The following is a 26,478-nucleotide window of genomic DNA, read 5'->3' as shown; positions in this document are numbered from 1 at the left end:
CGGGCACAGCCGTAGCTTCACACTGGGGCCTGCCCCGGCAGCAGGGGACGCTGCGGTTTCAAGGTGGCAGTGGGCTGCCCCTGTCGGCCCCTCCTGCAGCGGCTCAACGCAGCCCCAGGCCTTCAGGCACCCTGCAGGCACTGGCGGGAGGGCCTCCCTGCTTCACCTTGTGAGAAAAGCTGTTCCTCCCGAACAGCAGCCCTGGGAGGACCCTGATGGTCCCCCGGGAGCAGCGCCGGGGCACGCAGAGAGGGTGCTGAGGTGCACCTCTCCTAACAAGGGGCCGCAGAGCCTCCATTGTCCCTCAGGGTCTGCTCTGGTCCGGTCCCCTCCGAGTCAGGGCCTTCACCTGACCCCGACGCAGACAGCATTGTGTCCCCGCAGGCATCTCCTGGGGAGAAGGCCTGCCCGGCGAAGGGGGCAGAGGGGCCGGCGGTGCTCCCAGGGCACCCGGCCCGTGGCCTGCCCACGCCATGGGCACCACAGGGCCTCCTGTTACCACGGCAACGGGGCCTGCTGCGAGTGGCAAGGGGATGTGGGCCTCGCTCGCCCAGGGGGAGGAGAGAGGGGATGGGGGACCCCCAAGAGGGGACACAGGACCCCGCCGGGGCTGTGCTCGTGGGGACGTTAAACAGGGTCAAACAGTGGTGAGGGGCCATCTCCTGCTCCAGATTTAGCAAACCCCACGGCCCGACGTCGTTGTGACCAGGTGCTGTTCTGAAGGACGGGCCAAGCTTCCCCGGTGCTGTTTGTTTCTTACCCACTCCGTTTGACATTTTTAGCTCTTCAGGAATTTTATCTTGCCCGCTATGAAAGGACTGCATGAATATACATCACCTGAAGTGTCCTTTGGTATTTTCTTCAGTGATGAGTTTTAAAACGAAAAAAACCCCCATGTGTAGATTATGTAAATAAAGTGGAAAATAGTTATTATGCTGTCTACTGAGGTGCTGTTAGGAGAAAGTTATACCATATTTTGCAAGAAACCTTTGAATTGCTCTATTTAAAAAAAAAAAACAAAACAACTAAAAGAAACAGTCCATTCAATAACTAGCAGTCCTTTGCAAGATATATGAAATAGTCTTTAATACATGTATAAAAATATCAAGCAACTGTACAAAGCCTCAATCACAAACGAAATTTTATTGAGGTCAGCTATGTGAAGATTGCAGGGTCTGCAGTCAACATACACGTCTTTGCTTACAAGGTTAACCCATCCCTCCACCAGCCACCCGAGCGAGCAGTTTTCTCCCTCGGGTCTGGTGCACAGCATTTCACGAGCAACATTTGGAGGGAAATGGGCTCTCCCAAGTGCCAGGCTTGGCTCAGCAAGCTGAGATCTCAGCAGAGCTCACCTCCAGAGAAGGATGATCCCTTGTGCCTGGCTCTGCTCCAGCTACGCACCCTCATCGACAGCACATCAGCCCTAATCCCTCAAAAACCTAAACAAATACATCAATAAAGAAAAATTCTAGTCTCAGCCTGTCCCCAGAAACCACAAGCCAACCCCATCAATCCTGCCTTGTAACAGGGCATTTTGATATTCCTCTGGGGAAGCAAGAATGTTGTCCTTCCACAGTGGACCTGGCTCTGCAAAACCAAAACACATCTGGAGGAAGTTGTATCCCTTCCTTAACTAGAGGAGAGTTAAGCTCATTGTAGCAACCTGTTCTAAGCCATTACTAAACCAAATTTAGTTTCTACTTGACCGATGTGAGTTTTTGATAATTCCCTCGTTAAGAGTGATTTTGGATCAGACTCACCTGTGCCCAGATTGGAATGCAGGCATTGGCTTTATCCCAGATAAGTTAACCTTGTACTGTAAAGTGTAGAGTCGTTGACCTGGACAAATGCATTCTGCTGTGTAGTCCTAAGTCATCTGGAGTTTGCGACAACACCAGCATGTCAGAAATATTTCTGCTGTCCCAAAAAGCCATCATGCCCCAAGTCTAGTAATTTTGCATGTCATCCACTTCAAGACCCACAGCAATCATGCCAATATCTCTGACAAAGGCAGTAATTTAAAATCTAGACTTGATTGCCTAGACTTGATTGCATTTTTTGGGGACCGTTATGATCTTTGAATAGGTAAGCCCACACATATCCAGCACTTCACTTGTAATGCACTCTGCCACAACATTTCTGAAGTCTCTTCAGAATAGTTTTCTTTTCTGTAACTCTTGAGTAGTTTTAGCTACCCGAGCTCTTGGGCAGACCCATGAGGATTCATAAGAGAACTGTAATCCATGCATATGTGGATCCATTGCATATTATTAAACAGGCCTGTTATGGCCTTCCTGAGCGCTTACCAAAGCTCAGAATCAGACCTCTCCATCTATCCCATCTTACCTGAAAGGGTTATTTATCAATCAAAGAAATGAGCCCATGTGTTGCATGTAGCCAAATACGTAGTCCAAAAATACTGCTTTCCATACTAAACTGCAAACACATGTGCAGGGTAGCTACATTTCTCTACATTAAAAAAAAATAATAAAAATTTACAAGTGATCAAAAAAGCATAAACAGCTTTGGAAAAGAGACAGGGTTTTCTTTCCACTGAAGAAGGTAGGTGATAGCATTTTCAGTTCAGCTACCGCATTAGGTTGCTGAGGCAGCTCTCAGAGAGACCTGTAAAGGAATGGTCGATCCACACACAGAGCTGGCAGAAGCTTAATTGTCAGTGACATAAGTATTGGCTCTGATCAAGGTGTTGCGTCTAGAACTGTAAGACATATCTTCATACACTGCATTTGGTTTTCTTTTCTGGAAATATTTCTTCATCTGCAAAACAAAGCAAACAGCTGTTCAGAACAGAGCTTGAAAATATCCCGACCAAGAAGTCAATTTACATCTTAGGAGTCCATCTGTTTGAAGTGGAAATGTACTTTTAAATTTCCTTTCATAACCCAATGAGGTCTTAGAGTATTAGGTAGAAATTGTCAACATATTTATTTAACTTTCTATTGTCAGTCTGATGTCATTTCACTAAAAGTTCCTTCAAGAATTGGATGTAACTGTGGCCTCAACATAAATAAGGCTTATCCTTAGTTTGTTACTGATAACACAAGAGACCAGTTCCTACGGGGCCAGCTGGCTTTGCCAGAATTATGTTATACTACTGTTTTTTAGCAGTACTGAAGCCGTATGTGGAGGGACAAAATAGGAGCCTGACCTGTGAATTGTACTCTCTTAATTTTAAGTAATCTTTATGGAGCAGAAGGATCTATCAGAGACAAATAATTTCTGGGCACTTTCTGCAGAATATAAATGTAAATAATCCCAGTAAAGGAAAAATTTCTTGGTCGCCTTTTTTTCTAGGACAGGGCATAATTATTCTTCTTCAGACATTAGGCTATTTCATGACTTTTTCTTGTCCTTGTGTCCCCCTCCAAACATTCTCTTACATCTATTACAAGATTGGTATATACAGCTTCATTTCCAATTGACAGTAAAAAAAAAAAAAAAAAAAGCAGAACAGAATAGTGAGGTGCTCTGTTCAGGGAAATACATACAACACATGGCTCTGTTGTTGACTGTGAGGCTTACTTAAGGTTTGTTATCAAAAAGCAAACAATATCTCATTTACTAAGAGTTACAGAAACATGAGAAGACACAGTCTTTACTGCCAAGAGTTTACAGCTGGGAGACGTTAAACAAGGGCAAAGAGGAGACAATAGAAAGCCATGATTCCTTAGGTTTATCAAATGTTTGCTTGACTCAGTCACTATTTACAAATAGTATCAGAGGCACCTATTCACTCAACCCAGATTCAGTTTTGCTTTGGCATGGTAAAAGCATACTTACATCAACATGGTAAAGGGTGCAGCATATCAGCACAAAAAACAGTAGCGCTGACACGATGATAAGACCATAGATGCCCCAGGAGTTATTACTGCAGTGTGTCTGCTCCACTTCTGCATGTAAAATTATATTATTATAAATAAGAAAAGGTAGAATCCCATTTTTATTAAGACAAAAATGATTTACTGGTCAGCAAGAAATCAGATATCAACAGCATGCTACACAGCCACATTTGCCATCCCATTAGTATTTTCACTGGCATTCCCTGTGCTCTTCTAGAGGCTGGTGATGACTGCAGGTGGCATGTGAAGGGTCAGTGAGAAGCACCGTACAAAGGTGATAGCTTCCATACTACTGATCAGAAGTAGGACCACACACTCATAATCGAAACAGAAAATGTTTTACTACAGTATTACATCAACACCGAGGGCTTGACCAGGAGTATATAGGAATTATGTAATGGCTAGGTTTGCAAGCAGTACAGACAGAAGTAGGAGGCTACTGTGATCTGAAGTATACACACTGAGAAGAACGGTGCCAGTGGAAAGGGTTACAGTTCTCTAAAACCTCAATTAATCCACATCTGAATAACATAATATCTGGTAATCACCCCACTTGTTTGATGTGCAGTTGTCATTTTCCCCAACTCATGTTACTGAGTTGTTGCACCAGTTATGGCTAGTGGCACAGAATGAGACCACAGTCTTTTTGCAGACTGCAGATAGATCCTTTGCAACTCTTAGGGCTCTATGTAAATCTTATTTTAATTACCCAAAGATCTCATCAAAGCCCAATGCACAGGGTTAAATTGCACCAGCAAGATCAAAATCAAGCACTGTATTGCTGGTTTTGTCTTCATCTTCGGAAATGGTTACAACACCATCCTGCAGAAAAAGAAAAACCCCTGTCTTTGGAACAGATGCTCACAGCGTGCTCAGTGTATAATAAGGGTGTGTAAGATCATCTCTGCTATTATCTGTGGTACTTTAAGTAAATGCCTGAGGACTTGTTCTGTACTCCCTAGTGTGACCTATTTTTAAACACAAAGACTTGCTATAGGGAATGGTTTCTAAAAGACATTTATGTGCACATTAAGGTCAAAGAACTGATGCTAAAAATACTGACTCATTTCCTAAAACTGACAGATTATTCACAGACACACTGAAGTGCTTGTTGTTGGATTTTGACCTTTTTTTTTTTTTTTTTTTTTTAAGATGCAGGATTATAGCAAGTTTTCTCTATTATAATTCCCCTCTGGTTGTACAAGGCAGGTAGAAACATAGTGCCTGTTTCTGTGTCCTAGTACAACAGGGCGCAGAAGAGTCTGAGCACACTCTCCAAACTTTCCCAGGTACTGGAAGAAGTCTAGCCATGGATTAGTGCTTTACCTGTCCTGACTAAAGTTCTGCAAGCTTTTAGTCCACCTTTTGCATTACAACATGCCTATGGTTATTGATGATTAAACAAGGAAAAGGATAGTACCTTTAATCAGCACCATGGTGCCGCTTCTGTTCACTGAGAGGAAAGGAGAATTTTTCAACATCCCAGCACATACATATATATCACTGTCATTTTTCTGTAGGTTGTGTAGAGTTATCAATACTTTCTTTTCTTCCTTTGAATACTCCAAGCGATTAGCAAAAGCAGGAGAAATAGTTGAACCATTTTGACTTGAAACATATAGCACTCTCTCAGGTTGCATTTGAGTCTTGAGCAAGTAGAACCCTTCATCTTCATGTGAGCTTTTCAGTGCACAGGTAATGCTGATAGACTGGCCTTGCTGAGGATTGACATACAGCGGTGATTGCTCAACAACTTCACTGGTTTTAGCTAAAAACAAGAGAGATTAATGGCTACCACATACTTAACACAGTGCATTTTAACTAAGAAGCAAATACAAAGGTCAAAGACAGAAAGAACAGACCACAGAAATTTAGATAAAATGATTTTTTTTAAAAGACTACCTTTACGCATGCCTTGAGAAGAAAGATATATTTCAGTACACCCTGGCATGTTTTCCTGCCCCAGGATCTGAAAGTAGGACTGACCAAACAGGTTTACCTGGTTGTAAAGGCTGTCCACATACCTAAAATTACATATACTGAACTCTTCTAAGGGAATACAGCTTCATTGGCTTGCCCTTGAGACATGGATTGTTGCCTGCTTTCTCAAGTGAGATCAAGCCATAGAAAGATCTGGAGACTACCAGTCTGGATGAAATCATACAATGTGGGTGCCATCAATGTAGAAATGGTCTTCAAAAAGCAGTTGTTAATGGCTTGCTGTCCAGCTGGGAAGACATTTCACTGAGTTCCCAACAGGACAGGCCCTGTTCCTTTTGACATTATCATTAACTTGGATGAGGGAACGAAGACAGAGTTTGTCACATTTATACAAAAGATAATTCTGGGAAGGTTGCAAGCATTTTAGAGAAGAGGATTAGAATCAAAAAGAGATATAAGGTAATTTAATGAAATAATTGGGAGAAACAGTACATAATCAGAAAGATGGAATTCATTTGAGAAAACACAGTCAAGAAGTTTGAGAAGAGAACCCTAAGGAAGGACATGATAAGTCTTCATAGATATAGATTACTATTACTGACACAGCAATAAATTAGGGTTTGCATGCCTTGGGGACAGGAAAAGAAGAAAACCCTGTAATTTTTGGTAAAGACGTTTCAGGTTAGATGGTCTCATCAAAAGAGTAGGTATGTAGAGGAATAAACTGCCAAAGAATATTGTGTACTCAACCCTTTTCTAAAAAAAAAAAAAAAAAGAAAAGAAAACAAAAAGAAAAATTCTTCCCCTAACTGGAAATGACTGCCAAAAGGAGCACTTGTGCCCATTCATCAACTGTTTATTAAGAAGAGAAAAAAGACCCACAACCCTTTACCCACTGATGCCCAACTTGCAAACCCTGCCTAGCACCAGCTTCCCAATTATTATCAATTTGTCAATTAAGATAAAATAGTAAAAACAAAAGAGATTAGCAAAAAACCACTACCAAAAAAAAGGCTCATTGCTTTGCTGGTTATTCATAAAGATTTGACTGACTGTTTTAGAAAGAGCTATGGGTCCTCACTGTTTCCAAACTGCTGCAGCAAGCTATGACTCACGTGAAAACCTGTAGCTAGGATTAAATTAGTCATGAACTGATGTTCTAGGGATTTTCTTGGTACTGTTCTATCTAATGTGTTTTCTTCATCTTTTCAGGGAACAGACTCACACTTTCCTTCAAATCAGTACATTACCTGAGCAGACATGGGAAAAGTTCTGTTAGACTCTCCCTCCCATTACGCTTTCTTCCAATCTTTGATTTAAAATATATATCTGCATTTATTAATTCATGACATAAAAGGTAGAATTGCAATACCTTTCACCACTACTATGGTTGTCTTCCCACTCAGCTTTATGTGATGGCCTTTGCTTTTAATAAACTTAGTGCATAGGTAGATATTGGAATCAGATTCCTGTACATTGTGCAGAGTTATTCTGAGATTCCTTCCGTCCTTTGAATACTTGGTGCGATTAGCCAAAGCAGGAAGGATATATGAAGTATTCTGCTTGGAAACATATATCACATTGACCGGCTGTATGATAGTTGTCAAGTATGTTCCCACTTCATTTTCTGAACCTTTCATTGAGCAAGTTATGCTGATGGAGTCTCCTTCCCAAACACTGATAATGTCTGTTGACTGATCATTTTCTCCACCTAAAAATAAGAAATGCAATTGAAATTATAATATCAGAGTTCTTCTTGATCTATTAATATCAAAGTAGTTTTCAAAAACAACTACTCTGTCAACAGAACCACTCTGTAAGACTGGACCTTAGTCTTGATACCCTGTATATATCATCTCTTGGCTGTCCTGAAACCTATAGTGCCTTTCATGCCCATTGACCTGTGCAACTCAACGTCTCCCCATAGCTTAAAAGGCCTTGGCAAAAAAGCAGCTTCTGTCACTCATGCAAAAAATTTAGTCTTCTCTGTAGATTCCCAGTATGATCTTATTAGTTCTCAAAAGACAATCTTCATTGAGCTGAGCCCAATAATCAGAGCTGGTTGAGGATCTAAATCTGAAATTCAAAGGTTTCAAAAAATGGTAGAGAATGGAAGAAAATTACCCTTTTTTTTTTTTTTTTTTTTAGAAGGGAGGCTTTAGCAACGTCAGGAAACTGGAGAATGTAGCCACTTAGGAAGAGAACTGCAGAAGGTATAACTCCAGCCTATTCTAAGAAACAAAGGTATAAAAACATACAATGAAACCCTTTGAGTTCTCTAATGACCTCAGTATCAAAAAAACCTGAACAGTAAGTACTTGTACAATGAATAGTGAGGAACAGAGGGATCAAATGGGAAACATCTAAAAGAAATTACATTAAAAGCAAGGGAAGAAAAATTATAGAGTTATTGCATATCTAAGACAAACATAGTATAGAAAGGGTAGAATTATTCAGTGTTGGCAAGCAAATTAAAGATCCCTACAAACTTAAAACAATTTGTCTTAATAAGGGAACAAACACAGAAATCAAACACAGAAAGACCAGATGATGGGAATTTAGATACAGTAGGTCAATCCAACCTGACCAGACACGAGGACATTCCTCCTACAACACTTAGAGAAGGAATTAAGGCAACCCAGGAGTTGTCAGCAACTACCTTCTAAAGCAGCAGAGAAATGGGGTGAACAAGAAGGCTGGAGAAGCACAGAGCACTCAGCCTTTACAAGCAGGGAAGGAAAGCCCAGGAAACTCATCTCCATCGGCCTAAAATCAGTACTGCTAAGCTGACCCACACTTAGCTGATCTAAGAAACCACATAGCTAATGATAAGCAGCTGCAGCCGATCAATTTTCTTCAAAAGATCGGGGTAGAAGTTCAAGAGTTAAATTATATTTGCAGAAATCAGTATTGACTCCTTAACAACCACTGGCTAAAGAACGGCAAAGACACTCAAATATTCTCACCAGTTTCACTGCATCTTCATTTCAGACATGCTGATTTATGGATAACATTTTTTTCTCAAGTTACCATCCTTTCCAGTTATTGTCAATGGTCATAAGGGAAAAAAGGGCTGACTGGAGACATCTTTTTCCTCAGCCTGTTCTCCTTAGCGGTTGACAGTGTTTTCCCCAAGTGTGCGTCCAGCTTGTACTCTCAATAGCTACAATAATATTCAGCAACAGATATTTCTAGTAAGGTTTTATTACACCTTCAATAATTATGTCCCCAGTAAATATCAATATTTATTTCTATCCAGTAGTGGGTTCCCCCGTCAACCTTACCAATATAGATACAGTTCACATTGAACTACTGGGAAAACAACTTCCACTCTCTACAGAGAGTAATTTCCATGTAGAAAAGTTCTCATAACAATAATTTGTCATTTTTTTCTAAAAATTCATTCTATAATTTCAAAGAATGTTTTTCAAAGTTCCACCTGGGTTTGCTAATGGTGAATTTGCCAGGAACCTGTTTGAGACAATAGACTAAGAAGGGCTGGGGGGGAAGGAAAGAAAATATTGAAACTTCTGAAATGTAAGAGTGTCTATGTTGTACGTACCATTCTGGCCAGAGAAGCACATGAACAGCAGAAGAAAGAGAGACGCACTTGGGAAACATGATATCCACAGCATTTTCAAAGGTCTTTTTAGTTGTTCTCTATTATCCGACTGACGAATTAAAGACCTGAAGAGAGGATTGTATGCCAAAAGTTGTCCTGTTTTCTTCTAGCTACATCAGCTGTCTACTAAAAGTTAGCAACATGCTGCCTTGGCCTTAGTATCGCAATGAATGTGACGGAGAGGGGGAAGAGAGATTTCTCTCCAGAGATGCATCTTGGCTTTGACTTCACACTTAAAACGCCCACAGTTTCCTACTACTGAACAACCCCCAACCCTGAGGGGCAGGATTAGAAAGATTGTCTATGGTGAGCACCTACTTTCCCTTTACAGTCAACTGAGAAAAGGTAGGCTCAAAGTTGCTCTTCACAGTGCCAAAATTAGGCAATTATCTACCTGTTGTGGCCTTACTGGAAATGTAGGTGCTTGGTACAATCAATTCAGTCTGTCAGTGTTTCCAAGGGTTTAGCAGGCTGCTTCGTTGGTGGCTGCAAACGCAAAAGTCTTGGCTACATAAGCAGCAAGTAGATGAGAGAGAGTCCATTACTTCAGGTAAACCTTAAATTGTTATAAAAACCCTGTTCACAAAACTACAGGTTTGATCTGCATCTTGGCAATGACCATATGCATAATTTCCAAGCAACAGCATGGTACGTACCTCCTGCGTGCCTCCTGGCTTCACATTTAATAACACATTCTGTAGCGTCTGCAGTACACAAGAGCTGCTAACCAGCAAAAAGGAATCTCAGCTATAGTTAGCGTGTAGCTCCTGCTCCCTCCCCGATACGATGAAAACCTCTTCTTGCAGGCACTGCTCTCTGTGTGAATACAGAGGGAAAGGGGGTGTTCCCAAAGAGTTTCTTGACTGCTTGAAAGCTTAGAAATTTCATCTATTATTGTAAAGAAAACAGAGTTCAGGCAGGTTGTGAAATGAGCTTTCAATTAGCCCTATAAACGCTCACCACTGGATACAAAAGCAGATGCCAAGAGATGTCTCTTACTCTCTGTTTTTGCTTTTGCACTATTTAAGAAGTGGCTCTTGAGTTTGGGTATCATGGGATGGTGATGCTTTGTAAAGGAGATTAACATACCAAATAACAATACGATCAACACAGGGTTACCAAGTTTTTCAGCTGACATTTTATTGTGATGAGTATAATAACACAAAACAAAACAAATCATTAAAATGAAGTTACAACTATCAAATTATGGCATTTGGTGAGTCACACCACTTAGTATCTTTAGTAATTTTTTACTTCATAAGCAAATATTTGCCTATATTTGTATATTGCAAAACAACATAATGCAATTGCTTAGAACAAACACAGTAGAGCTTTAAGGCTGTAGATCTTCAGTTTTTCCTGAGATGTGGGATGATTCGTGTCTACCAACACAACAGAACTCAGGAGGGGCAAAGTGAAACAGTTGGTAGTGATGCCTCTGAATATCACAATCTCCATAATCATCAGTAGAAAGAAGAGATGTAAAGGAAAGTGTGCCTGAGTGAGCCATAAAGATTGGTCTGTGACTTGTGTCTTGTGACTAATTTAGCTAAACAACTGTCACGGGGCAGAGGTGTCCATATAACCTTTCTTCTCAAAACATGTCCAGCTCTCTGGCCCCAGCTGGTGTTAAAGAGTAGAAATCAAAACTGCACGTCATTAAACCTGAATCCCTCAAGTTAATACAATGCGAATTCTCAAATATCACTTTGTCCCTTTTCAAAGAACTCAAAATCCAAGTTTATACCAAAACCACCCAGTGTCAGACAGCAATTTAAACACCATATATACACATACACACAGATTTTTCATAGACACATTTATTTATATTTATACATAGACACTTTTGTTTTTCTCATTAGAAGACCATATAAAAGAACTGCTATGGCTTTCAATTTTAAGACTGTATTTTTCTAGGTATAGGAAAATAATGTATACATCCTTGGAAATCTCCAGAAGCACAGTATACAGCTTGACTGTGTAAACTGGAAGACTTGGCACTTCCTCAAAGGTGCCCAGAGCAGTGACTTACAGCAGAGGGGAACAGAAGCAAAAGCACTATCTGTGATAGCTGCAGTGGGGTCAAAAAGTGAAAGACCCATACCCAATTTGAGTGCTCCTTTCCCAGGCTATAGCGGCAGATGTATTATTTCCTCAAAAAAAGATGGGTTTTATCCCAAACAAATCTCTTCCTCACTCCTTTCAGACACAGCTCTACTCTGTTGAAAGTTTACAGCAGTCCTGTTCTGGGAAAAAACAGGAACTGCAATTGTGCTAAGGTGCTATATAAAGGGGAGAAGACTTTTTCCTTCTATCTTTAAATCCTTGCACAGTCTGGACTCTTTACAGGTAGCCTTAGCTTTGGCTTATTGAATAAGCATATTATAACGTTCATCATGGTATAACAGAGTTCACAACTAGATCAGTCAAAATAACACACTCGGTAAATACTTAAAAGCCTCTGAATATCTGGGGATTGACATCTCTTCATGTACTTTTGACTGCATTCCACCACATTAAAATTGAAAAGACAAAGTCCAACAAATAAGCTGAGAATTTAATTAAAAGGGTATCTTAGATCAGCATGAGTGTAAAGCCCCCACTGGGGAGGGGAAAAAACCCAAACCTGTAACAGCACTAGTCTCCTCTGCCAAACAAGAGCCAAATTTAAGCACAGAGGCTTTTCTGTATTTCTAAAATTAATTAATTAATTTTTTTGGTTGCCTTTCATTATGAGCTTTTGTCTTTATATTTGACTGTAGCAAATTTCAAGAGTTACACGACATCCTACATCCATTGAGATTTCCTGCTGGAAGTTTCAGCTACAGGTTTATGGGTAATTAAACCATGTAAAAATGATTCAGCAAGTATTCATACTGTTTCATGGCTCTTCTTTTCCAGTTGTGCTGCTGCTGATTTTTGCTCAAAAGCCTGATACTAGATTAGGTCTAATGCAAACTTTTGAGGATTTATTCAAATCAAGCATGAATGAGAAATCATTTGAAGATGACATACCACCTGTGAACTACCAAATGGGGATCCCTGAAGTGCAGTATTCATCACATCTGTCTGCATGCAGGATACCCAAATCTGTCTTCAGATGCGGAAATATTGTAGTCTTTTCTGATAGGGAAACAGAGCAGGTGCATCAATATGCTTTCCTATCCACTGGAGTTACTGTTGAAAGTGTCCTACACTAAAATTGCCAATATTATGACCTGACTTGTCAGGGAGATTGATATCATACTTCTGTTCAGCCTGGGAAGGTGCTATGGCCTCCATGACCCAATGCCATTTCTGAGGGAGCTGGATATAGCTCTCCTGTCCACCCTTGCACAGGAATGAGCACACAGAGGAGATGTCCTCAACCTGCAGGTGGTTGCAAAATCACATGTCCATTCAAAAGGCCAAAGCCCTCTAATACAACAAACCAGTCACCTGTACAAAATCCTTTCTTTGATCTAGAGACCACCTGAGAGTTAAAAAAATAAAGACCTATGGGCATGCTATCGCGTTAGGAAATGGAAGACATGCAGTGAGCATCTGTCTCAGGGTTCAACACATCCTTCCTGAGCACAGATACAGTTCTCTGAAGAATTTCAGATGAACAGATAGTTTCAATCACGAAAACCATTGAGAGAATTCAGCTGGTTTAAACCTGTGCTGCTGAGTGAGCCACACATCTTGCAATGACTGCTGTCCTCAGTGAAGCACTAGGAAAGTATAGGAGATCCAGGGAGCTTCTCATGTGGCTCGCAAAGGTCTGGAGCTGGACGACTGTGGCAATCACAGACCTCAGTGAACGCACGGATTTCGTGAAGGTAGATTTGTGAGAACTACCATGAGGTCTCATATGAAACACGCTCTGTTTCTTCAGCTGAATGCTGTACATCATTACTGAGGAGTATGCTGCTGACATAGAGGCCTGATTTTCTCATTTGCAGATGTTTTTCAAAGATGTGTGATGTCTTCTGTGTCAGGAGCCCATTTGTTTTTTCTAACAGCTGCAGAATTGAAGGAAAAATATCTGTGAGGCCACAAAAGCACAGGTTGAATTCAGCAATAATTATAAACCAGTTGCCTATATTTAGGCTTGGAAATCTGGAGCGTGAAGTCCTCATGGCAGCTATCCTGTCCCTCCTTCTATTGGACCACCTCTTGCTCTGAAAGGTGAAAGGATTGGAGCTTCATTGCCGAATGAGTTCATGGTGTCTCTGCTGAAACCCTGCCCTGGTTGCTGTGGCCCATCAGCCTTTGCCTTAGAAGGGCTCTAGGACAGGCCTGAAACATCACTGGGTGTTACACCACAGGGCAGGACCTCAGGGGAGCCACTAGCAGCACATTTTTTACCTATCATACCAATATATCTATTAATATGTCTTAATATAACTGCAGTGAGGCTAGCATTGTGTTATCTTTACTGGGTTTTGCAAGCACTTGTGCAACTCGTATTTTTCACAGATAGCCTTGCATTTTATCTAACTTTCAATGTTCAAACATCTCCGCTTGTTCCCATTGGTTTCCTTTAGAGTCACCAGAGAGGAACAGGCACCTTCACAAGATAATTCATCTGTTTCATCTTAGAACCACTTTAAGGTGAGATGAATCACCTCCTCAAGACAGCTATTTCTCTCCATTCACTAGAAATGGAGCACAAGATAAAAATTTTAGGCTTTAACTAACTTCTAACCAACAAGTTAACCTTAAACAAATTCAGACTTAGAAATATAATTCTTAGACTCTTAGAAAGAAACAACTAATGTTTGTTTCTAAAGGATAGACTAGTTCAGTAACTGAGAGGAGATGTCTCAGCTTCTGGCATTACACAAGGTCCCATAAACCCTGGAGCCAAGTTGGCTACAGGATATAGCGGGGAAGCTGTATGTCAGGGTCAAAAGGTGTCTGCAGAAGTGTGTAAATGAGCAACACACAAGTACTGGAACCACTGCAAAGTCACGTAGGGGCTAAAATCTATTGACTCAGACCTGATGCAGGGAGGAAATGGGCATTGACTGAACATGGTCCTGGTAAACACATCTAGTCCTCCACTGAACACCCTCCTGCCATTGTAGTATCGTGATTTCATCATTTACCATAATGAATCCCAAAAAGTCAAATCTTACCATTAAAAATCTGATGGAGCACTATGACAGGTCCTAGGAAAACAATAGCAAAAAAGTACCAGCATTAGCAAGGATTTACTTAGACAAATTAAAACTAACAGACCTGCAGTTGTTTTTTCCTAATTTATATTTATCTGGAATTCCTGAGCAACTCACTGGTATCCATCTCAAACATATCCACAGGCCTTGTGTTTTCTCCACAAAACCCCACCATGTATGGCAGGTGTGATACTTTGCCATGCGACAGCACAGGTGCATCCCAAGTTCTATACTCTGTTGTAGCACAATTACTTCTGAAGTAAGAGGTAGTTTAATATTATCTCACTTTAAGAACACTGCAGTATTCTGTGTGGTGAGGGAGGAGGGAAGAGCAGAGGGTGATACAGAGGAAGGCAGATATTTCCAGAAGATTTTATTCACATGATTCCAAATTTACTCCATAGAGCCTATCCTAGCCCTTTCCATGCATATTAGTTTGCAAAACCAACTCCCCCCTTGGACGCATTTAGGAAAATATTCTTTCTTAAATTAAAATTGGCTCTTTAGTGGGCAGAGCTGTGAGTGGGAACCATCCACCTAAAGGACCTGTCAGCCCACATCTGGATGTTCAGCAGTCTCCTGGGCTGGGATATGTCTCTGCAGGGGAACTTGCACAGCAATGTTGCAGTCTGAGACTGCTCCAAGGAACTGCATCCCTTTGAGGTAAGGCTGAGCAGTGCAATTCCTTGGCTGTATTACTGTAGCAGTGAGGAAATTCATTCAGTGCTTATTTTTCATAATAAACCCAGCTGACTGGGAACTATGCCATGGCACCAAAGGCAGAGGTGGAGTTCATACCAGCTGTTAGCCCAGCCTCCCCCTCACAGTGAATATTTAGCAACCTCATAAACAATGTTATGGAAATGAGATACAGAAAGAAAACCCTGTATGCATTTTTCCACTAGCAGCACAGCCTGTAAGGCATGTTATCCATAGGAAACACAACATTTTGTCAGACTGTACCTTGGCTGTTTCGGTTCTGTCGAACACAATACACTGCCATTGCTGCTCCACAAACCCCAAGAATCAGTAGTGGGGCAATGATGTCAATGCTGCTCTTTTCACGGATTGAAAATTGAGGATTACCTGCAGAGTAGAAGAAAACAAAGAGTCCAGGTGAATCAAACAGGTGTGCCAAGAAAAAAACCTGCCTCATAAGCACCAGCTAGGAAGAATTAGGCCTGGTGCTTCTGCAATGTACCCCATCAAAGCTCATAATGAGAGAAAGAACTGATGAATGAGAGAACAAATAGCCTCTGGCTTAGGATATCTTAATGAAGATACCTGTAACCAAAAAATAACTCCTCTATCAACATTTGAAGCTAATCCTTGACTCGCCACCACAACAGATACCTTTGAATATCTATCTCATTTGAAATAACCAAAAACAAGAGGTGTGAGACCTTGTATCCTGAAAATGGAAGAAGGTCAATAGCTCTGTGAAGTCTTTTGGTGATCTTACTATTTTTAGCCAGTCTTTCTGCTAAAACAAGACATGCAATAAGTAGAAAGTAAAAGCTGGAAGAATATTCTTCAGGGCAGCATCATTCTGGATGGTGTCTGGATAATGTGTATTTCAGAAACAAGGATCTGGTAAGGACAAGGCGTTCAGCTAGGTAACACATCCTTAATGATGGGTTCAAAGGCCACTAAGAAAATCCATTTTGACCATTTTTTAAAGACCTCAATGCAGAGGAATTTAAACACATAAGTATCTAGAAATGTTATTTTAATACTTGTCTAATTTAGAAGAGAAATAATAGAATCATCGTGCACACATTCAAAACTTACCAAAGAAACCACCCTCCCCACCCCCCCCCCCAAAAAAATCCCCACACAACACAGCAAAAAGCGAAGACCTATACCCCTACCAAGGACACTCTCCAGAAATGGATAAATAGTGTTCACTTGTCTCAAGCAAAGACTCCCTGTTTGTCCATAACCTAAGGAAGATGACAAGGATTTCTACAGTGAAAGAAATTGGGATATAAAAATAACTATGTGTTACAAACGTCCTCTCAGTCTGGATGTAAAGTCTCATTTATCATCTACTGGTAAGTAGAATTTTTGGAAACTTGTTGCACGCTTATCATGTACCGTCTTCCCTCAGTGTCCCTGTATCTATAGCTATATAGCTACACCTACAGAAACCTATACCTATGGATATATATTTCCAGGACTGGGCACCTACATGGGCTAGGGGAAAGTCTCTGAGTTTGGATGGCTACAGCATGTGTGGGTCCAAGGTATGTACAGTACATCCACCCCCCGCCCCACCCCCCACCCCCCCTGTAAAACTCTGTTCACATCAAGCTGTCTGAGCAAAACTCTCTCAAAGCAAAGGGCAAACAAACATGTGAAAAGATTAACCTAGATTTCCTTCACCAGTGATGTCATCTGTTTCTCCGATTTTCTCATCTGTTATTTTAGTGTAGCACTTCAGGGGAGGTTTGGGCACTGAAGGGTCTGTCTCTACTTCACAGCAAACTCTAACCATGTTACCCCTCCCATTTTCTGAGGAAGCTGAAAGATAAAAGACGTTTTACTTATAAATATGGATAATTTATAAGATCTTCAATCAAGGGTTAAAATGGTTAAAGAGGTTAATAGGTTAAAAAAGTGGATCCTTCATGTACCACAAAAAATTGGAGATTGCTACAATCATATTTAATTCACCAACTGTTCAAACCAACCAGTCATCATTTAGATTTTCTTCTCACTGAAGCTGATGAACTGTTCTGTGAACCTATAATGGAAATCTTCACATATGAAGGTGGCAAAAAAGTTTTCACGTGTAATTAAGAACACCAAAAAATTTGTAAAAAGCTGATCATTACATTTTGCATTTAAATTCTATTCAAATAGTAATTGTGACAAAATTTTGCACCTTCCATTTACCCACAGGAACCAAAGAAGAGGAACAAACACGACCAGCAGCTGTATAAATCTCAAAGACCCCGGAATGCATCTCCTGCCTAGCCTGCATGCCACTGTGCCATTATACAACTTATTCATCTTCTAAGACATGGGAAATGTAAAGGCCATTATCTTGAAAACTCTTTCCTACCTACACATCCCACACTCAGCACATCCACCTGTTACCGTTTCAAGAAATATAGGCATCTATGTCTACAGCAATTTCTAGTTATCACTCTGGATGTTTTAGTGTCATCCAAGCTTTACACAGTGGTAACAGCATGTAGATTTTGCAGCGGTAAGCATAAATCCAGGAGAGAAATGGTTTACAGAAATTAAATACAAGAGGAATTGTTAGGCTGAACAAAAGCATATGTAGGTTGAGAATTTTTTCTTGTTTTCTTCTGTCAGCAGTAAGATTAGAAAGGATGCTCTAAGTCTAACAAGAGGTGATGAAAGCCACTTTCAGGGAATCATCTACAGCCAGGAGGGCAAAGCCAAATACATATTCAATCGGATGTTAACTGGTGAAATGTCATTGACTTGGATGGAGTTCAGCTAAATTACACCTGTGCAACCTGATCCACCATGAAGTTTTGCCCTCTTGAAGCCACTTGCTGCATGTACTGACAGGCATTTTTATCTCTGAATTTGACAGTTTTATGAGAAAGCTGGAAGAATACCTCCTGGTTATTTACTGAATTGTACAGAAGAGCAACACAGAATGGCTCTTTAGGCTAGACCTGGATTTCAGTGTGTACTGACTGAAGTAGAAGGGATTCATACATTGCAAACTGTCACAGATTTTGACCATGAGAATTGCTGTTGCCAAAAAAAGCCCCCGAAAACCATCTTTATAAATCAGGGTAACATGAATTTATCTGAATCTCTGCTAGTGTAGTTTTAAGCAGTGTTTGACCTGAGAGAATTTAATTTATTTTTCTGATTGACTTAATGACTTTTTTCACAAAAGAAACTCATTTTGACAAGTTAGTTTACTCACTAACCTCACTGTCTGCCCAAATACATAACAGCTTGGTTTCATAACCAGAAATATGTTTTCCATATGTTGATAGCCAGGCTCCCAGTAGAGCATACCTCCAGAATTCAGGATGCCACATGAATCTCCTACTCCTGTGGCTCTCTCCCAGACAATGGCGTAAAGTCCTCCAGGAAAAGTATTTTCTTGCTGAAAGCACATAACGATGTATGTTTCACTGGTCACCAACTGAATTGTTTCATTCGAAAACTTCTCACATTGTGTTTCACCAATTTTTACAAAGTCTTCATAATTGGATAATTCGCATATGTTGCTCTCACAGTCTTTACAGTGGTAGACTGTCACACTTGTTTTGCCGAAGGAAGAGCCTTGTGTCCCCTCAGTGGGGTCATCACAAGGCATGGCAAAATCTAAATGAGAAAACAAAGGAAAGTTATTTTCTACCAGTTTCCTCCCCAGACTTTTAGTGTTAGAGAATGAGATGAGTTTTGTAGACAAACCCAGTCATGGCTTAGGAGACACTGTCTGCCAATGGGCAATTTTTATACGGTACTGAGCCCAGTCCCCCAAATAATTTTGGGGGTAGAAATACAACAGCATTCCCCCACTGCTGCCACTGGGGTTTTAACTAGGAAGCTGGCAGCTTGGGAAGTAAGTTGAAAGACATTTCTCTTGCTGAGCTAAGAGGTCCTCTGCCCAGACAGGCTTAGATGAATCATCCGTTCTTATTTTCTCTCCTTACAAAACTCCTTGGCAGAATCCTATCAGGTATATCTCCAGCAAACATCCAGATCTCAGGACAAATGAAGTTCACATACTACATACAGCTGGATGCAGTGTCCCAGGTCACTGCCACTGATTCAGTTCAATATCCTTGCAGGCAACAGTTTTACAGCCAAGCCAAAATGCACCAGAAGTCTGGCTGAAGTGCTGGGGTATGCTGGGGCTGGGTGCTGAGAGCTGACAAAGGGGTTTTACTCATTCAGACTGCCCTAGTAAAGAGCCAGTCCTTTGAGAGAGGACTCACCTCATCTGACTTCAGACAGATCCAAAAAGTTACCATTCCCAAGACAGGTGATTGTGACAGGTGGAATGAATCAACTTTCACCTTCTTAATTTCTTCTCTCACCTTAGTGGTTTTGTGGTCTTCGTTTTTAACTGGACACACCTGAGCTTTCTAATAACAATTTAAAAGTTTCTAGCTACTAACATGCAGTGAAAAGCAATGAGATCAAACAAGGAGACTCACTTGGACAGGGAGCTGCAACCGTCAGAAGCAGGATACATAACCGTGCCAAGCGGGGAGAGTCCATCAGGCTGTCCTGGGTCCTCAGCTCCAGCAGTGCTGGATGCTCTCCTAGATGCCCCACGAACCCACGGCAGGCTCACCAGGCTCCTCCCTCAGTCAGGTCCCTGTTTGGACATTAAATACAGGGTTTAGCATCCATTATCTTTCTTACTATCTTTCTGCAAACAAAAAGAAAAGAACTTCCAGGCCAAGTCTGTAAAGCTTCTTTTAGCCCAGAGAGCTGGAATGCAGGCAAAGAAATGCTCATGCTGCTCAGCTGCTACTGCACTCTGAGACGGCTTTTGCAAATGCCAAAATTGCGCCCCTTTCCATCTCTGGGTCAATCACAGCAGTTTAAGACACATGGTCTTTCTGCAGGGAAAGGGAAATCCCTCCTGAGCCTGCTGGGCAGGAGGCTCCATGTCCAGGTCCTCCAGGCTCCTCAAGGAAGTGGCCCTGCACCCATCACTCAGTAATACATGCAACAAATAACATCTTGACTTGCTGTCGTTTCCACAACACACAAAAAATTAGACAAGGAAGATGCTTTGTGCTGAATGAGTCTTTTGCTTGACCTAAGATGAAATATTTATTGTCAAACTGAATTTTATTTTTAATTTAGAAGACCTGATGGGAAATATCTGTTCAAAATAAATTAACAAACAAACAAACAAAAACTTAGTATTTCTTTTCAAAAAATGTCTTGAATTTAGTCAGAAATTAATCCTCAATCATTTCAATGAAACTGTCATGAATTTGTGAAATATGTTTCAGTAAAACACAAGTTTCACTTTCCAAAGGAGAGAAAAAAAAACCTGGAAAATTCACTTTCCTCACTAGCCTAGCTCTGGAAAACACAAACTGCTTTGCCCCTAAGAGTTTTTCATTAGAAGCTTTCATTAAAACAACTTTTTTTGGTATGTCGCTACCTGAGAAGTACCTTGAGGAAGTTTCCAAATGAATTATGCATTAATTCCTAATTATACATTAATTGTTCAGCAAAAGTTAATAATTGCTTATCTCTCCTGATCTGTGCTAGTCTAGAGCTGCTGCAAGTCCCACCCCGATTCCCAGAAACAGATGAGACAGGAGGAACAGGACCTCCAAAACAAGCCCTTTCCAGACACAGGAGGGAATCTTCGAGACTGTCTGCAAACTTTCCTGTGGAATAAAACCTGGGGCCCCTCCACAGTGCCCCAAGCTCTTGACACCCCCACGCAGGGCCTAATCCCAGGAGATAATGGATGGAGCCAAGGTCCTGGTGCTGCTCCACACGCACCCACAAAGTCAATCCACTTCACCTCACGCCACACAAGGGACGAATTCTTCTATTTTATGCACAGTGCTCCTTCTCACCTATACAATCTTGCAAGAATTTCTTCTTGCCCCACTGAGTATTAAAAACACTCAGAGCATCAAATGAGCACAGCATCTTTTCTCATCCTCTTCCCATACACCTAAAAATAGTTCCTATCTTTTTGATTTTGGGTGGAATTTTTTTCACAAACAGATCAAGCAATACCATTTCACCCATTACCCCCTTCATCCTGTTTCTGCTTTGCAAAGCACCAGTTAACAACGCCTGACCCTCCTCCCCTGTGGGCGAGCAGAGTGCCAAGGGACTGTCATCAACCTTAGAATCACAGAATCATTTAGGTTCAAAAAGACCCTTAAGATCATTGAGTCCAACTGTTAACCTAGCACTGCCAAGTCCACCACTAAACCATGTCCCTAAGTGCCACATCTACACATCTTTTAAATACCTTCAGAGTCCTTAAATACCTCCTTGTCCTCCTCGGAGCATGTTCACCAGCCTGATGCAGTCATCACCGACCAGCTGCAGTACATCTGGCAGATTTATTTGCCCAGAGGTTAAGGACAATAAGTGGTTTTTTTCCCCAGTAGTTTTCAGCCTGATGTCTATCTTCTGTCCTATTTGTTCTGTCTTCTATTCTCTTTTGTGGTCTTGCCTCATCCTTGTCCCTCCTCTCATTCTGCTCAAATGATACCTCCCTTCCTCTTCTCTTGGGTGACATTCCTTCCTACTCCCCCTTTTCATTTTCAAAAGCCAGAACACTGTCTGCTAGATCTCTGCCCTCTCCTACTGGTCTGTCTTATAATGCTTTTTTTGGCAGGTTTCTAACAGTCTTCAGCTATCTTGGCCACCTCCTGCCATCAGTTTTAAACTTACGTTAAAAATAAAACACTCAAATCTAAAATGAAACACAGTCTTTAGATAGAAAATATTTTTTATCAAGTTTTTTGCCTGCTTGCCTTTCTTTCCAAGGCAATACAAACCTTCACTTTTCAGAGCTACTGAAGTTGTCTACAGAGCTCTAACAAAGCAATGCCAGACCCTAAAAGTGGATCAGCTGCAAGCAATAGATGAGTAAAGTAACAACCATAAGGATCTGGAGCTTCTTCACCAAACACCAACCACTCACACCCAGCTGGCAGACTTTTCCCCAGGTCAGACCTGTCCCCACAAACAAGCCAACCTGAAATCACTGGCAGGAGAAAGTGAATTTAACCAGAAATTGAAAGTTGTAGAGCCCTAACAAGGTCTTTGGGTTTTGTTTTTGAAAGGATCTGTTTGAGTAACAATCACTACCTGAAACTCTCCTGCTTCTCCTTCTCCCATAACTTCACAGCAAACACAAAACAATAAACAACTCCAATGTTCACCAAGACAAGAACGTCAATCATTAACACAATAGCATCATTTCCACTAGAAACAAGGTTGTCTGATCTCAAAGTTAAAAGCTAATGACCTGGAACATTCTAGTTAGACACCTGCATTTTCCTACTCCAGCACAAGTGAAACACAGGCAGCTCACTGCCTTTCCAGTGTGCATCCTCAGACTTACTGACCTCTGCCTCTGGCACAGCTTAGCTGAGGCTGCCACTTCATTGGGGACCCCCATGGTGACAAGCGCAGAGCTGTGGTGGGGAGTCACCCAAAGTCCCGGCCATAGGAGATGGCAGAGCAGGGCTGCTGCTTTGGGGTTTAGATGTGCTTCCCTCTCCAACCAGCTGTGAAGTGCAGTCACGGACCCAGGAGATCCAGTGCTACACTCCAGCTGTGAACACTGCATTTCCCTGCCCCTTCTCTCTCTTCCAGCCACACACCATGGGAGTCTATAGCTTTATGAGCCTTTTAGTATATGGTTATATGGTCAGGCAGAACCATCTTGGTGGAATAATGCAACACATTTTTAGAAAAGATTTATCTGGTACCCCAAGTATCCCATAGAGAGGACTTAAGTTTCAAACGTTTTGAAGAAAATAATACTGTTGAAGGAAGTAAGGGAAGCAACAAAGTAAAAACCAAAGAACTTCAGAAGATCCTACAGACTTTATTTTCCACTCTTAAGTTCTTTCCCAGAAAAGGAGTAAACTTTATGTAAGAGATAATTTTTGTATTACTTTCAGTACCTGTTTCACTTTATTGGTCTGCTGAATACCACTCTCAACAAGCTTTTGCAATCAAAAAAAAAAAGAACAACAAAATCACAGGAAGAGATAAAACAGCTGTTTCCCAAGTGAGCCTGTGAGTGCAGTTTGTTTCCACAGTTCCAACAAGCCAGTGTGGAAAGCACTTAGCAGGACACTGTGCTTGAGCTAAGAGAAAGCTGCAAAAATCCTGAGAGTAAAGTACACAACTTCCCAGCAACTGCTATTAAAAAAATTTTCCACAGTAACTGTTAGAAAAAGCTACTAACATTTTATTTTCTGCTTGCGGCACATTAAGGCAAGTAGAATGAACTGTTTCACTGGTTTAATTTCTTTTGTTTTAAAACCAATATCCTTGCTGAGTGACACTTTCTGTTTTGGTTCTCTGTTTTGTTTTGTTCTGAACCCAGAGCCACCAGGGTCCCCATAGGTCCCTTTTGGGAGCGGAGCAGTAGCCACAGGGAAAACAATGAACAATCAGCTCCAGCTTGGGTGACAGCTTCTCCCTGAAAAGGAGGAGAGATGCAAAGATTTATTCTGCAACCCTCCTGGCAAATTATCCTTTATTTGCAAATATAACAGGATAGCAGTTTTGGAAAAGGAGATATTAGCAAAACATGCCAAGGAGCTATGAGAAAAAGATAAAGGTTAATTGAATGTGGGAAAAATCATCTGGGAATTACATGAAGGTGAGAATGCTCTAATAGATTTATTCCATTACTTCTGTGGTCACTCACACTTATATATAAGTGCACCACTTCATGAAGCTGTTGGGTTTTTGCATTCACACAAGCAACACGAAAGCAGTGGAGAACTGCATGAAGGGTGGCAGTCAGCCACGTAAAAAGCAGTGTTATTTATTTAGCAAGGTCGTGCACACAAGGAATGCACATTCTTCCTTATGGAGAAAATGTGAAACACTAATCATTTCCCTTCTGCTGCAGACTTTTTTAGTGCCTGTTCCTAAATGCCTACTTAAAAACAGGAAACAGCAACAATTTCTAAGAGAAAAGACTGGCTGTAAGGCAGGAGCCTTTAAAGAAGATGACAGTGTGAGTACCTCAAAAGTTGTTTGTGTCCAAGCCTATTCCATGAGCCCGAGAAGCCTTCCCAGCTCCCAGTTCATTCAGTTCCTCTTCCAGAGCCCTGCACAGGAGATGAAGAAGTCTCTTGGATCCCGGAGAAAAAGACACACTGTGGGCTTCTCCCTTCATTTAAAAAGCAACTGGATTTTCACTTTCATTTCTGGAGCACAGGGCAGCAGTGTCACTGATTAAGATAAACAGGGTAAGTCCACACTGCTGCATGGGACTGCAGCTGGAAAGCATGGAAAAAAACCACACCACCAGAAAAACCTCCCAGGAACCTGCTTATGGGTGTCTGGGTAGTAAATCCTTCTGTATTGCAACAGTGATGTGAATGGACTGGATTTGAGATCTGCTCCTGGCTTTGCTACTAACTTGCCATGCAAGGGGTCCCAATGCAGGAGACCCTGCAGCACCGAGCTGAGCTCAGCTTATTCCCTAGCAGGGATCAATGTGGAAAGATACCTTGCCAAAATGTGCACGCTTCAGGAGCACTTCTGCTGTTTGACTGAATTTGTGCCCACCACATAACCTGGCATGAGCAGTCAGGACCGGAGGGAGGGCAGAGAGTCCACATAGCCCTCAGTAAATCGAAGAAACCTCTCTAATTCCCAGACTCTCTGCAACTCAGGTAAAATAATGCTCATTGGCCTTGGCAAAGCACTTTGAGATTAATGCTATGGGTATTCATTTTTCAATGGGCCACTTTTACATTCGCTCTTTAATAGAGAAAATGTTATTTATTCACTCTGACCATGGAATGAAGGCTTCAGAGATCTGTTCTGCAGTATTTCACACGCTCTGTGGTCTGCGGTACTTCAGCTTATCTTCTCTGCAGGAACTAATAGGGCTGGTGAGAAGTTTCTTTGAATAGTGCCTTCCTTATTTCCCTTATCTTGTACCCTTCCTTCAGATAGGGCCCACGCTGGCCTGGAAGGATCACCTCCAGCATGTACACAAGGCTTCTAGATCTCTGGAGAAGAATTTAAATGTTGACATTAGCAAGTAAAGACGTGGATGCATCAGTTGCCTGGAGTGAAACACAAGGTGATGCGGCCACTCTCTCAGTAGGTCTCAGGACTGCAATGTTTTCATTACAGTCCGCCACGCTGGCTCTCAGCATAGTCTGTTTAACAGTGACTTCACAGCAAGCTTATGTTAAAAACAAATGTTTGTGCCATTCACAAATAGCCCAGACTGCCAAATTCACAGATACTAAAAGAAAACAGGATTAAAAAAACACTACCTGAAGCCAGCCACAGCCACTTGTTGCCTGTCTTCTTATTTATGCTTGTTTGGGTTTCTTTGCAATGCTGGAAGACATCTGTATGCTCAGCAGGGAGTACCCTATTCCCAGTGAAGATGAAGGTGAGGAGAGGGAACATTCTCAACTCCCACACTGTTTGCCTGGAGGCTGCAGCTGGGAGCACAGCCTCTAGTAATTAGGCTCAGGAAGAGCAAAGGAAGGTCCCAGTTCACCACGGCTCAGCACAGATATTACACAAGAGCATCCTCAAAGCAGCATTATCATGGGAGCTGCAAGATTTCCTTTCCATGTTCCTTTTCACCTACCTGCTCCCAAATTTCAGGACAAGTACCTTGCCCAGACTTCCTCTCATCTGATTCATTTTCATAGTTCTCCTTCGTCAGAGATGCACCTACCTGACCTCTCACATTTTGTGTCTGCACAGGCTCAATTCAGTTCTTCCATAAAGCCTTTCCCTTTCTGACATGACAAGCATTTACACCAGGGCCATTCATGATGTTTTATGCTATGTGCCGAGACACTTGGCAAAACATATTCTTCTTTCTCAGACATATTAAAGATGGGAGAAAAGTGTAAGTTCATAGGTGGGATTTTTCTGAGGGGAAAAAAGGAGGATTTCAACGCTCAAATTGCACACAGGAAAAAAGGAAGATTTGAACACTCAAATTGCTCACAGGAAAAATGGAGGATTTCAACACTCAGATTGCTCAATGATAAATATATCACTGAATATGCAATAGAGTTATTCAAAAGCTGTCAACAGACCAGTAAATAAGATTTGCTGTGTATTAGAGAAGTGGAAAGACATTGACTCCAGTATAATCCCTATGCCTCTGCTGCAAAAGTCTTTCCAAAAAGAAGTAAGGAGAATTATGACAACG

The 26,478-nt window shown here is 41.4% G+C and overlaps 1 protein-coding gene across 8 annotated transcripts in view; it reads right to left on the bottom strand.

Moving 5' to 3' along the window:
* Nucleotides 1-1,060: 1,060 nt before the first annotated feature.
* CD7 (CD7 molecule) overlaps nt 1,061-26,478 on the bottom strand; it is a 191,764-nt gene continuing 166,346 nt past the window's right edge. For 4 of the 8 annotated variants that reach the window (XM_069798941.1, XM_069798943.1, XM_069798942.1 and 1 more), the window contains 7 exons: nt 19,754-19,917; nt 18,603-18,914; nt 16,959-17,111; nt 15,552-15,674; nt 5,284-5,631; nt 3,805-3,914; nt 1,061-2,781 (listed from right to left, as the gene is read on the bottom strand). In XM_069798941.1, coding sequence (XP_069655042.1) covers nt 2,671-2,781; nt 3,805-3,914; nt 5,284-5,631; nt 15,552-15,674; nt 16,959-17,111; nt 18,603-18,914; nt 19,754-19,817 — 1,221 coding nt within the window. In that variant the 5' untranslated portion in view covers nt 19,818-19,917 and the 3' untranslated portion in view covers nt 1,061-2,670. Of the gene's footprint in view, nt 2,782-3,804; nt 3,915-5,283; nt 5,632-7,176; nt 7,516-9,366; nt 10,012-15,551; nt 15,675-16,958; nt 17,112-18,602; nt 18,915-19,753; nt 19,918-21,555; nt 22,152-24,305; nt 24,612-25,084; nt 25,304-26,478 lie in introns of those variants that run through there. The other 4 variants (XM_069798940.1, XM_069798946.1, XM_069798944.1 and 1 more) reach the window with 4 other exon arrangements.

The sequence above is a fragment of the Haliaeetus albicilla genome, chromosome 12, assembly GCF_947461875.1.
Source record: "Haliaeetus albicilla chromosome 12, bHalAlb1.1, whole genome shotgun sequence".
Taxonomy (NCBI): Eukaryota; Metazoa; Chordata; class Aves; order Accipitriformes; family Accipitridae; genus Haliaeetus; species Haliaeetus albicilla.
Note: the sequence above shows the minus strand (reverse complement) of the source record. Positions and strands in the feature narration are given on the sequence as shown.